The 12,992-nt window shown below is 34.7% G+C and overlaps 1 protein-coding gene across 1 annotated transcript; it reads left to right on the forward strand.

Annotated features, from left to right (window-relative positions):
* The first annotated feature begins 2,667 nt into the window (after window positions 1–2,667).
* Window positions 2,668–4,030, forward strand: LOC148623979 (uncharacterized). Its single transcript, XM_088566361.1, has one exon. It carries the CDS (start codon window positions 2,860–2,862, stop codon window positions 3,883–3,885), a length of 1,026 nt encoding a protein of 341 aa, XP_088422487.1. The 5' UTR covers window positions 2,668–2,859; the 3' UTR covers window positions 3,886–4,030.
* The last annotated feature ends 8,962 nt before the right edge of the window (window positions 4,031–12,992 follow it).

Consider the following 12,992-nt stretch of genomic DNA (forward strand, 5'->3'; position numbering starts at 1 on the left):
GTCTCGATTCACGGAAATACTTCTCGCCATCAGCCTAGCTTTGTACCCTGGTAAGTATGTTATCCATACATAGGTCTCTGACCATCAGATTTGATATAGTTTTCGTTAATTCTAGGTGTTTCAGTACAGCGGCATTGAGAAAGAAGGACCAACTCGATGCTCCAAGTAAGACTGATACTGATTAATATCGGTATGTTTGCAAATGACTCGATGGATTGGTAGGGTTGCTCAGCCATAGAGTTTCTGTCGTCTTCGTGTAAGCCAACGTTAAGAAGGGCCTTCTAAATCGTTTATGGCTGATGCATTATTTGACTAGCAGCAACTGCAACAATATACGATTCTTATAGGCGTTGTACTAGAATGTACCGGTTAATTCGGAATAGAATGTATCTTCTCTGATGTTGTTGTCGTTTCATCTACCTTCTTGATAAAGCCTCGTCGCTTCTTGTGTCTGGCTAAGTTTTCTTCTTACGTTTTCCGTTCGTTTCTTAGTGATAACAAAATTTGTATGCAACTCATCGTGATTTGGTTTCCATTGCAACTTGGCGAAAAACTTCGCTAACAACCAAACTTTCAGTCAATGTTACGCATGTGGTTTTTCATCGGCTTAGCTATGGTCGGTACTATCAGTGCTTTGATTTCAACTTTTTAGCCATTATCAGTCTTCAGGTAGATTTTCGCATTTACTAGGTGTCTCACATCGGGTTCCTTGCCTCCAAATGCGGACAAGTATTGTTTTATTCGGGTCGCTACAAATCGTCTGTGTTTTATATGTTCACATTTTGGCCATGTTTTTATTATTAGTATTTTGACGTGTTTGAATCACCCCACTGCTGACGTTTCGGAATCTATTTTTTTTTTTTTTTGTCGATGTTATAGTGCTAAGAGTCATATGTCAATTATGAACCAACCGGTCCATTTCTTACGGAAGCGTATTAGGGATATCCAGGGAAAAATTATCTCGCCAAGGCAACTTATTATCTCGCCTCGGTACTATCTTGCCATGGCGAGTTATCATTTCGCCATATGAAGACGTCTTGTGAATTTTGAAAGTTCATACATGTATGGATCATGATATGTTCATTTTGCGCCACTATTCAGGCTCGTTGTAGAAAGTTTTAGCTTTTCATCAAAATTACTCCTGAAAAAAGTTTCTTATCAAATTAGTTATTTTATTTATTGATGCAATCCTGTAAGTATTGTTGGTCGTTGTCATTAACAAGATATATACTACAGTCATTCTCTAATTTGAACCACCAAGCTCAAGCCAGCTCTGTTACAATAAAAGTAAAAGCCCAAGCCTAGTTCTCCTTTTTTACAACTTGAGGGCTTCAGTTTTACTTAAGAAGAATCATATTTATCTGATCCAAATCAATGTCTCCTCCTCTAGTACATGTAACATGTTAAGTTTTTTTTTTTAAATATTATTCGAATGCCATCCAGGCTGAGATATGTAAACAAGTTGTACTTACCGGCAATCTGAGTTGTCTATCTTAGCGTTGTCGTTTTCCCTTCATTTATCTTAGGTTTTATATCAATCTGTAATGTAAACCTTTAATGCGAAAAACAACTATGCTTAGGATAATATAGACCTCAAAAACTTTCTATTGGATTTGTATACCTTATATAACCCTGTATTTTTGATGCAGCGAAGTGTAGTTGAGTTTTGAAAATATTGCGTATTATGAAACTTTTTCTAAGCCGAAAAGCAGCTGCTTTGTAAGTTGTGTCACCCCAATTGTAAAAAAACTGGTTTGAATTTTGGGGAGCGATATTCAATTCAATTTTCCTTAAACGGGAATACGATATGGGTTCGTTATACAGTGAATTTAGTAAGTATCTAGGGGAATGTTAGAGACAAACTTCCAAGCATTCATTAATAAACAACCAGCTTTAGACGCGGTACGGTGAATGCAATGAAATTAAATACACATGTTTCTCACCAGAAGAACTCGATGACATTCACCATCATTCCAGGCTTCTCCATTGAATTTCAGCGAGAATTAAAAGTTATCGAATTGCTTGTATCAATAACTTAAAACTTGAACACAGCAGCTCTTTTGTCTTTTTTCCTATGGTATAACGCTGATAAGTTGCACATGGGAATGTTCATTTTGCAGTTAATAGTTTATATTTATTGAATTTCCCTGATGGTCTTAAAGAAATTTCCACCTGAAAAGATTCCAAAACTAGTAACATTATTTGATTGGAAAAGCATTTTTCGTCTCTGGAGTGAATTTAATAAAACAATTCAGAAAGCCTCGACGAAGTAGATAATTAATATTATTATAAAGTTTAAACTTAATAAAAAGTAATTTAAACATGAATTTTTCTGCATCACAAAATAAGTATATTTCTTCCGCTAGATATTGTTAAAACGTGACGCCAGTGATGATTTGTTCAATACGGTCAGTCAGTAAGTCACATTCTGTTTAAAGAGGGTCGAATAACTTTCAAGTATGCAATATATTGCAAGTTCAAATAAATATCAGGTGTTTTATGGACTGTCGTTTGATTTACTGCTTTAAAGGGAGAAATTAAGTTTCTGAAGTGGCAATAATTTACTATAGAGAGCTGATTAATCAGAAGGAAGGGTCTGAATATCTATGTTACGGATAAGTACTCGGCTTCCACATTGAAATCATCGTGTCTTTATTTACTGATAATTTAGTTTATTTCTCTTCGTACAAAGCCTGTTACGTTGAAACAAAGGTCTTAAAAGTTAGTTGACAAACATAAGCAAGGTTTTCAGTGGTATGTATATGGACATTTCGCTACGATTCGTGCTTTCTTTATAGTTTATCAGACATGCCGTAAATCTACGAGGTTTTGGAGTAGGTAAACGTGGAAATGTGACAAATGTCTGTAAATTCAGAAGATATTCATTCCGATTCTGGTTTTTTGGAGGATGGCGTACAGCGTGAGAATGATTTCGGTGAGTTCATCGAGTATAAACCACAGTGTACGGTTGATGATATTGCAAACCTTATGAGAAACAGTCACATTGGGTTTAGGTGTGGAGAGTCCTCTGACTCTTCCGAGTCTCTTGTATCATGTTCGTCTAATCAGTCAGAAGAACGACGCTCTACACTGAGGCAAGCATCGCCTTACAAGACGAGACATGGGGATTACTGCAATAAAAGTGCAATCAAGTCTAGAGTGAAAAGTGCAATTCATGAAAAGAGAGATTCATACCAGCAAAGTGAATCTTTTCATAAAAAGTCAAACGACGAGGTAAGGTGCAAATCAGTTCCGTTAAAAGCAATGGTTAGTATTAAAACTCCTGAAACGGATGAAAAGTCAAGTTGTGATTCTTACCAAAAGAGGATGAAAATGATAAGCAGACTAAGCTCTATGTACGATTCTCGACTTGAACGCTCTAAGACATTCCTTCATGGACAGAGCAAAGTTTTCAGTAAAGCTAGTCAGTATTTGGCACCGGCCAAGCCAGGTCTTCGCAATTTGCAGGTTTGCTATTCAAAAACAAATATGGAGCTTAACAAAGGAAAAATATTTGGAGACTTAGTAAAAACTGCTCACAAACAAAACATCGCAATATGTGAAACTGTTCAAAGTATTGAAAAACGTTTACTCCGGAAAAGGATAGATCCGGCAAAGAAAACAACATATTACAGTAATATGAAAATGCCTGATCCATTTAGAACAAATCCTAAGAAAGCACAGACTGTGGCAGAGAAGAAGAAAGAACGCAAAGACCGTATCATGGAGACGACTGAAGAGATGAAGCTAGGGTTTAAGCGCACTGCGAAAACAGTTAAAGAATTAAGTCAGAAAGAAGTAGAAAAACTTAAAGAGTGTAGATATTTAAGACTGGATCAGAATTTGATAACAAACATTGACGAAAACAAACTAGTTTTGGTTTGACATTTATTACCACATGCTAGGACATGCATGATTCTTGTCAGTTTAGTTTGATGTTCACATGTATTTCTATAATTAAACCTCCGGCATTTGCTTCTCTTGCTATTTAATATTCGAATGTTCGACAAATACATTTGCCTAATAATAATATTGTATTTTGTTTGTTTGTTTTTGTGGGGGTTTTTTTTGCGTTTTTTTTAACAGAATTTTGACATCTTTCATTCAAATGTCAGATGTAATTTCTAAGATGTTTAATTGCATAAAATTATTATTCATTTATTTTAATATGATATAGTATATCTACATTTTTTTAATTTGCATGACAAAGCGACCATCTTCTAATCTGGCCAGGCCTTGATTAATTTTTGTCTGACATTTTGGATAAACGTAAGTTTATTTCTATATTTTTTATTTATTTTTGTTTAGTCAAAACCAAAATTATCCAAACAGCCGTGGAGGGATCGGCTGCCATGTGCAAACCACTCGTTACAGTGCATGCATGTCGTTTGTGTTACAACACGAAATATTCAAAATTGTCTGCTTTTTACCACTTCAGAATTCGTAGACAGAATGACGTAGTCAGTGGAAAACAATCAGAATATTCAAAAGGACAATCATCATAACTATGGGTATACATTAGTCAAAAATCTGGTAGTGTGGACATAGACTGGTATTGCCCGATGGGCAAGTATGGACGAAGACTGGTAATGACGGAAGAGCAAATTTTAAATACATACGTTTTGTCTTGAATGTGTTAGCATTGTATAGAAAACTCTTCCATTTATTGATATCAATCATTGAATTATGCTTATGTTGATAAATATCCATTAACATATGTTACCATATCTACTGACATCAATAAATGAGGAACAAATTCCACAATGGCTTGCCACAACCATAAGACAAGTCATATGCATATAACAATGGTTCTTTCTTGAAGGTGTACTTGCATGGATGTGTTGAACTTGATATGTCATGTTCAGGATTGATCATTTCACTTTAAGTACGTTAGCTTGGTAAAATTCTGGGCTCTCAGTTTTTTGTTTTTTTTTTTTTAAATCAACAGAAACCAAAAGTGTGGTATCTGTCAGTTACATGGGTGGTCCTAATTTGAAAACGGTAGGGGTCATAAACTAAACATTAAATAGGAGCATTCCTTTAGTAGTAAAATCATATCAAAATTTCAAAACAATTGATCCTCTATAACTAAAGTCATCGCCGCTGTCACCACCATACCAATATACGACCGCATATTTTTTACATATATACGGTCTTTGTTTTTACATTAGTCCCAGTTAAACGGTTCTCTATCAAAAGAGAATAAAACTGCAAAACTGTAAAGTTTTCCCACTTACAGTCATGTACTAAACAGAAAACATTCAAAATTCTTATGAATCAAAATTACAATATCGGTATATGAAGGACGTTAAGACAAAATCCATCGAAACTTCTAAATAGCCTGAAAAATGGTTCCTATACTTTAGTACTTGTTTTACAGCTTCATGAAATATATCCAGAGGCACTGCCAGTATTATTTGGTTTCAAAACCAACATAACGTGTATGTACATTCAGTACTTCACAAAACTGTCATTAACTTTAGAATCTCTATTTCATTAAATCCTGTAAATCTTCTTCACAAAATAACAAAACTTAGTTATTTTTTCATGTGTAGTATTAATGTCTTGATACTTAATAACATCCTCACCTTTTAACAAATGTTCAAATATGAACGTGACTAAAATTATATTTTTATGTACATGTACAAACTTTACTTTATTGGCATGAAGTCATATATAAAAATGGTTTAATTAAAAATCATATCTAGAGTTGTTAGTTCATGCAGTCAGACATATACACATGATATAGCAAAACTAAAAATCGTTGGAGCTCCTCGGGAATGTACTTACATGTACACTGTACTTTTACGTGTACATAATATTTATATGTATAATGTAGAGTCCCCGAAACTTCATGTTACAGTAATGGGCAGCTAATTGGACTATCCCAACTCAACAGATTCCTCAGTGCCACGTATTTTGCAACAAAATAGCTTGCCAGGCAACCTCAGGATCTGCTGGAGTAATAAATAGACCATCCTATTAGGCCTAAAAATGTGTTATGTTTCCGGTCACCCTACCGTACCTCCTTCAGACCCCCTACCCTAAAGTTTTTTATTTGTTATTTTAAAAAAAAATAATTAATAAGTCTGCCGATTGTCTTTCAGAAAAAAAAGTAGAAAATAATGCCATAGATTTTTTTTTCTATCCTAGATGGAAAAACAAAGAGAAATATTGGTTGTTTATATTTAGATTCGATTGTAAACACACATGCCGTGAGTTTGCTCTTGGTGATGGATAATACCTTTTGGGATTCGGCAATTGAATTTATTTATTTATTTTTTTACCACCACCGACAAAACAAAAAAATATCTCAAGCGCCAATCCCAAAAGGGATTAGGCCGTGGACTAAGTCTATTAGTTTTTGCATACTTGGTTCATTGTTTTTTAAGTTTGGTGACACTATGACTTATTCCATTTTAAAAATTTTAAATAAAAATAAATCCCTACCTACCGATCCGACAAAATTTTAGAATGGTGATCGGAAACATAACATTATTTTTTCGGCCTTGGAGATTTCTCATCAATTGATGTGCACCATTAAGTTGACCTACCTTTCTGTATCGAATGCAGGTGTAGGCTGTACAATATGTAGCGTACAGATAACAAATTGAAACACTAGGTCACGGATCAACATTAAATCACGTGATAATGCATTTAAAGAATGAATGTGGTCACATGAGAACTAATTTCCCAGAATACACCATGACCCACATTCATGGGTATGACTATGCCCGAGGGCTGCGTAAACGCTTCAGTGCTTTACACCGTCTGTGAGAGACCCCAAATGATAGCCAATGGCGTTAAGAAACCCCACTGCCCGTCATGTATTACCATGTATTATGAGTGCAAACCGTGTCTAACAGTATTGTGTATATATGTTAGCACGAAAACGAAAATTAAACCAATTTTAGGAACAGTCAGCTGATGGTCGGCGTCACTCATATCGTGAAAATGATTGGCTAACACTGTGTTACGAAAGATTTTTAGGGATTTCTGTGGTTCATTTCCACAAAGATAGTCGAATTATCAGCTCAAAGCAATAATGTTCTAGCTTTATAATGCACGAAGGGTGTAACGGATATACGGAACGTGCTATCGTTTTCAACTTTATTGTAATAGTGTTATTTAATTATTTAACAGATTAGACAAATTGTTGTATACCCGACAGTACCTCCTCAACCTCTTTGTATGGTGTTGTATACCCGACAGTACCTCCTCAACCTCTTTGTATCGTGTTGTATACCCGACAATACCTCTCGAACCTCTTTGTATCGTGTTGTATACCCGACAGTACCTCCTCAACCTCTTTGTATCGTGTTGTATACCCGACAGTACCTCTCGAACCTCTTTGTATGGTGTTGTATACCCGACAGTACCTCCTCAACCTCTTTGAATCGCTAAAAAAACAATATGAAAATCTTTACCGATTTCTTACAAAATATACATTGTTCTTATATTTTAAGTGGATTAATAAATATCTGAATTTCGCTAACAAGTCTCTAGGAAACTTGTGTCATACCCCTTACATTCCAACATAAAAGGTTAAGTAAAAAAAGTTAATGAAAACTACATATGAAAGTTTTTAACTCCAAATTTTATTTGAATTTATATTGTTATATGGTATGTATTCACGCTAATACACTCCTACATGCCAAAATAAAACGTTGTTAACAACTTTTCAATCATTTCCGATAACGTTTACGTACAATTTATAGATATTCAAAGCGAAACATGGACTTTGTCATTGTGGAAATGGGGAAATGGGGGATCTCTTATCTGTTATTCCTCCTATACCACTTAATGGAATTGAATGAAACTTATACTGAATCTTTACATAAGTTCCCATTGTGCATTTTAATCCGAATCAATTTGGAGGTTGCACATAGAGTAGCAACTATTAGGAGAATAGATATGGCGAGTATGTCAAAAAGACAACAACCCAACTGGGGTGAGAAATGTCAGCTTTAGGTTACCCATGGGTCCATGGGTCTTCAATCAACAACGAAGAAACTCTTAACACCACTGGGCAGGCTGCAATTAACCCTAAAACAACATGACACAACTAACCCTAAAACAACATGATACAATAGTCTACCCTGGACTTGACTTTTTATGAGCAACTGGTTGGGGGTTTCTAGAAAAGCAGATGACGCTTTCCGTACCAGTGCACCTAGTCCATGCTCCCAGTTTTTAGTGGAGTCCGAGTTGCTTATTTACTTCTGTTACTTTGTACGTATTATTTTTGGTTATTTTATATTCTTTGCAATTGTGTTTTTCTGGTTTTTTTCATGTCTGGTTTTGTCCCCAGATTACATTTTTTTACATATTTTTTTTATTTTATAATATCATACATGTGTGTTTTACATGTGTTTGCTTGTATGAGAACGGGAAGAACATTACCCAGTTTCCGCTTAGGCACAGGGGGTCGTTACAAGACTGTATATGTCATATACAGCAGGGTCCGGTATCTATGAATATTCATTGCCAGTTGTTTAATCTGGTTCCTTGGTCAACATCATAAGCGACCCAAAGATCGCTAAAATATACCTCTTTTAAAAAATATCATACACATGTATGTTCGGTGTGTTTTGTGCTTGTAAAAGATGAAATGATCGGTCAGATAGCATTGAATTCATGTAATATTACTCAGTTTCCGATTCAAACACAGGAGCTTGTTACAATTGACTATATAGGTCAGATACATTATCAGGACCCCGATATCTATTGATAGCCATTGCCAGTTGTTTAATCTGGTTCCGGGTATCCAGTTGTTTTGATGAAAACAATAGGATCATCACAGTTACGAAAGAGAACACAATCATATCAAGGTAATCAAGGGAACCAAGATTCTAGAGAAAGTCACCCGATTTTAGAGCATATCGCACTCAAGCCATTTCGAATGTTGAAAGTAAGCAAAAATCAGTTGGAGAGAATACTTGACGATTAATGTTTGAAGACTTCAACCTTTGGTATATTCTTTATATTTCAGTTTGATTTTCAGTAGGGTTAATTGTAAAAGTGATTGAATTTTGATTAAGTTTGTGTTACAGAGACATAATGTATCTGTTTGAGTTCAAGAATCATCCCAAATGAATTGTCAGAGTATCTTTATCTCATGTTTTTTTTATTTTGGAGAGGGGTCGACTGTCTGCTGAAATTGTATCATTGCATCTTTTTTGAAGATCTGAAATTACTCATGTTCCATTTACTGTCAAGATACAATTCGTTTTTCTTCTTCTTTTTTTTTTTTTTTTTTTTGTTTTTTTGTTTTTTGTTTTTAATTTTGTTTTTTTTTCGTTTTGCATTTTCTTGTGAAAGGAATTGTATCAGAAATCCTTTACATGGCAATTTTTAAAATTACGGTTGCATCTGAAAATGCTTTTTTTTTTAAAAAAGTCCATATTATTGGATAGAAAAGTTACTGTAACAGTATATAAACTATATTCAATGATAAGCTGACCAACTGTCGTTTTACGGAGAAAACAGTACTAACTTAAACAAAATTGATAGCCAACGCAGTTGCCAAAATATACAAGCTGCGCATTATCGTGAAAATATTTTTGTACTTTTTCTATTTTTGTTCTTTTTAAAATAATTTTTACATTGATATTATACATGTTTATTGATATTTTTGTATTCATGAAATATTGAATAAAAAATGCATCTTTTAATATGAATTTTTTGGCCATGCGGTTATTAGACATATCGATGACAACGCCCGCATCGAATACAGCGCCACCTGTGACCAATCACGTGACCTCCGTAGTAAAGGTTCTGATATTTCGATGCCACTCGAGCAGATTTAGCTTTATAACAACAAAAGAAATGATTTGTCATTTCCTATCGTTAACTATCCATTTTTAGATGGCAACGCACCTTGTCTAGTGGTATGAGGTCATTGAAGACCTATGGTTGGCCTTTAGAAATCTTTATATAACCGAGAAATTACTACATCAAGGTTTTCGATCATTTTACAAGCTCGTAAAATTTAAACCGATACAAAAAAACTCATTCTCAAAAACAGATATACTTGTAAACTATTGATGCATGCGGGTATCTCCCACCCTATATTTTGTGGAAATATTCTTCACAAAGCTAAGAAATCTCAATACTTACCCTGTAAGTTAACTAAACCGTTGAATAGGCTAATTCGTTAGGGATATAGGAAATGATATTGTTTTCAAATCGTTCAAGATTGCATTTAATTTTGTATTATCATTGATTTGCTCATAACATAGAAACTAACACACTAATATTTAAAAGCAGTTTTCGGGATGACATGGGTTGTGTAGTTGTTGTATACCTAATGATGTATCGTGGTTCTTAATCCCGCATGCTAAAAATAGGGATTTACATTACAAACGATTCGGACATAACTTTTTGTAGGTTTAAACTGGTCTGGAACTGATATGTCAGTTAACTGCTAGTAGTCCTTTCTTTGTGCATTTCATTTTCTTTTTTTTTTTTTTTTTTATTTCTATTTTAACAAAGGTCCGTCAGACCTCTTTGAAATGAATTTTAGGTATGTTTATTTGCGTAATATTTTCCACATTGGCCAGTTTTGAGTCTTGTTTCGTTTTAGCTTTCAGTTTACTTTATGTTGCTGGAGTATATAGAGGCAACTATGTATAATGTTCTTTTCTTCCTTTTTTTTTTGGCCAGCTGCAGCCTGCCCAGTGGTATGAGGTCATTGAAGACCTATGGTTGGCCTTTAGCTTTGGCCTTAACATTTTTCATCCCGACGGAGTTGTTGTCTCTTTGATATACTCACCATACCCATTCTTTTTATATCTGAGTGAATTCATCACCAATACAATGGCCAATATATAAGACGAGAAGTTTTGTGTTTTTCTCGTCGAAAGCTCTCTATATATTTGTATTAACATATTTTAAAATACGACAGAGCTGTAATTTGATGTCTCTTTAAATCAGTACAATGGGACATTGCTGGGGAGGGAATTAACTTGCTCGATTTACATTTCAAATATGAAAAAAGAGACAAAAGTAAAATATTTATAAAATTGTTTTGAAATAGAAAATGTATATATCTTATTATTTTCTTGTCTGTATTTGCAGCATTTATTTCAATAAACTTCAATGTAATTTAAATAGGCCACCAGTGAAAATAAATCTGCTTTGTTAATTCTAAATTATACATCATTAATGATTTTTAAAACGCAAGTTTAGCCTTGATAACCAGTTTTACAAAATCCCCGCGGTGTTAATTTCTTTGCTGAAAGAGGCATACCAATATGATATAATAAGTACGGTTGAATTCTTGTGTAACAAAGCTTGTGATAAATGATAGCGTTTATTCTCCAGTTTTGAGGAAGTGAAAGTTCCATGTGTTTACTTGGTTTTACTTGTAAAAGTCCAGCGTTTTTTATGAGTAATACAATTTTTAAAATTAATGGTTTTAACAAGAGGACATTCTTTTGATTACCGCTATAGCCTTGGTTCCCTTGATTACTCTTACACATGATGCTGAAGATGGAGCTTTTTTATTTGTTATGTTTGTTTTTTCTCACACTCGACTAAAAGTGAAAGTGAGCTATTGTCGTCATCCATCGTTAAACTTTTTCTCAAAGTTTTTCTGCTTTTATATAGATTTTTATCAAACTTCATACAATTAACCTGCAAGATATTTAGATTATACAGATAAGACCAGTTCTAACCTCTCAGGTGATCTGTTAGTAGAGCCTCTCTAGGAATGTTCTAACCTCTCAGGTGAACTGTTAGAAGAGGCCCTCTAGGACAGTTCTAACCTCTCAGGTGATCTGTTAGAAGAGCCCCTCTAGGACAGTTCTAACCTCTCAGGTGATATGTTAGTAGAGCCCCTCTAGGACAGTTCTAAAAGTGTCATAGAACCGTTCTAAAGCCAGCTCTTCTGACAGTTCTGCTACTAGAATAAGGTCTTCTGATAGTTCTTGCAGAGTCGTCTCTATGAGAACAGTTCTACTAGAGCCGGCTCTAGAACGGTTCTAAATCTGTTACAGAACTGTTCTTCTGGCAGTTTTTGGACAGTTTCGTGAGAGGTTAGAACTGATTCCATCTGTAGTTCGCGAGTTTATGCCACGCATTAACAAACATGTCGGACAATCCATAGGGGTCAGACTCATTTTTTTGGTTAATTAATTCCTTAAACTCATACACATGTTGAAAACACTTAACTGAAAATGAACGGTACATATATGAATAGTCCTACACGTTTTTTGTTTTTGTTTTTGTTTTTATTTTATTTTTTTTTTTTATTATTATTTTTATTTTTGCGGAGTTCCGTATACTGTATACTGACTCGTTACTGAGAAGCGTTGTGTTGAGTTCCGATGCAATGAATAAACATTGACTGCATTCCGTAAAAATACTGGGTTTTCAATCCCCTTTTTGTGTTGAGGCCGAGTCTATGAAATTAAACGATCTTAAATTTGCATTGCAACGATTGTCAAATCTTCCGCTTGCCCCAATGCGTGGGGAAAGACCGGTAGTGCCATGACTTCTTTCACATTTCCCGATTGATGCGAGACGTTTCTCAGTTCCAAAACATGTAATTGAGAAATGTGAACTTGGAACTGCGAAATGTCAACTTGGAAGTGAGAAATATCAAGCTGGAAGTGAGAAGTGTCAAGTTGGAATTGAAAAAATGTTTCGCACCAATCGATAAATGTGAAAGAAGTCATTGTCTTTCGTAGGTAACTGGTCACATGTTTTTACTCTCGAAACAAGTCTATGAATTTTAATTGAAATACAAATCTACACCTATAAAAGAAAAGTTAATATGGAACTTATTGATAATGAATGGTTTCAATCAATAATCGACTAATGTGTCCACTTGCCCCAGTGATTTGTATTTTGTTTGTTTGTTTGTTGGATTTTTTCTGCCATACTTAATTTCGCGGTTTTGTATATTTGGTAAGCAAAGGTCATGTGTTCTCGGGCTTGTCGTTGAACACGGTTATCGTACGATAAGTCACGATGGGAACTACTCGACC

This window comes from Perna viridis, chromosome 2, assembly GCF_037379345.1.
Source record: "Perna viridis isolate PV_CMFRI_1.1 ecotype Kerala chromosome 2, ASM3737934v1, whole genome shotgun sequence".
Classification (NCBI taxonomy): domain Eukaryota; kingdom Metazoa; phylum Mollusca; class Bivalvia; order Mytilida; family Mytilidae; genus Perna; species Perna viridis.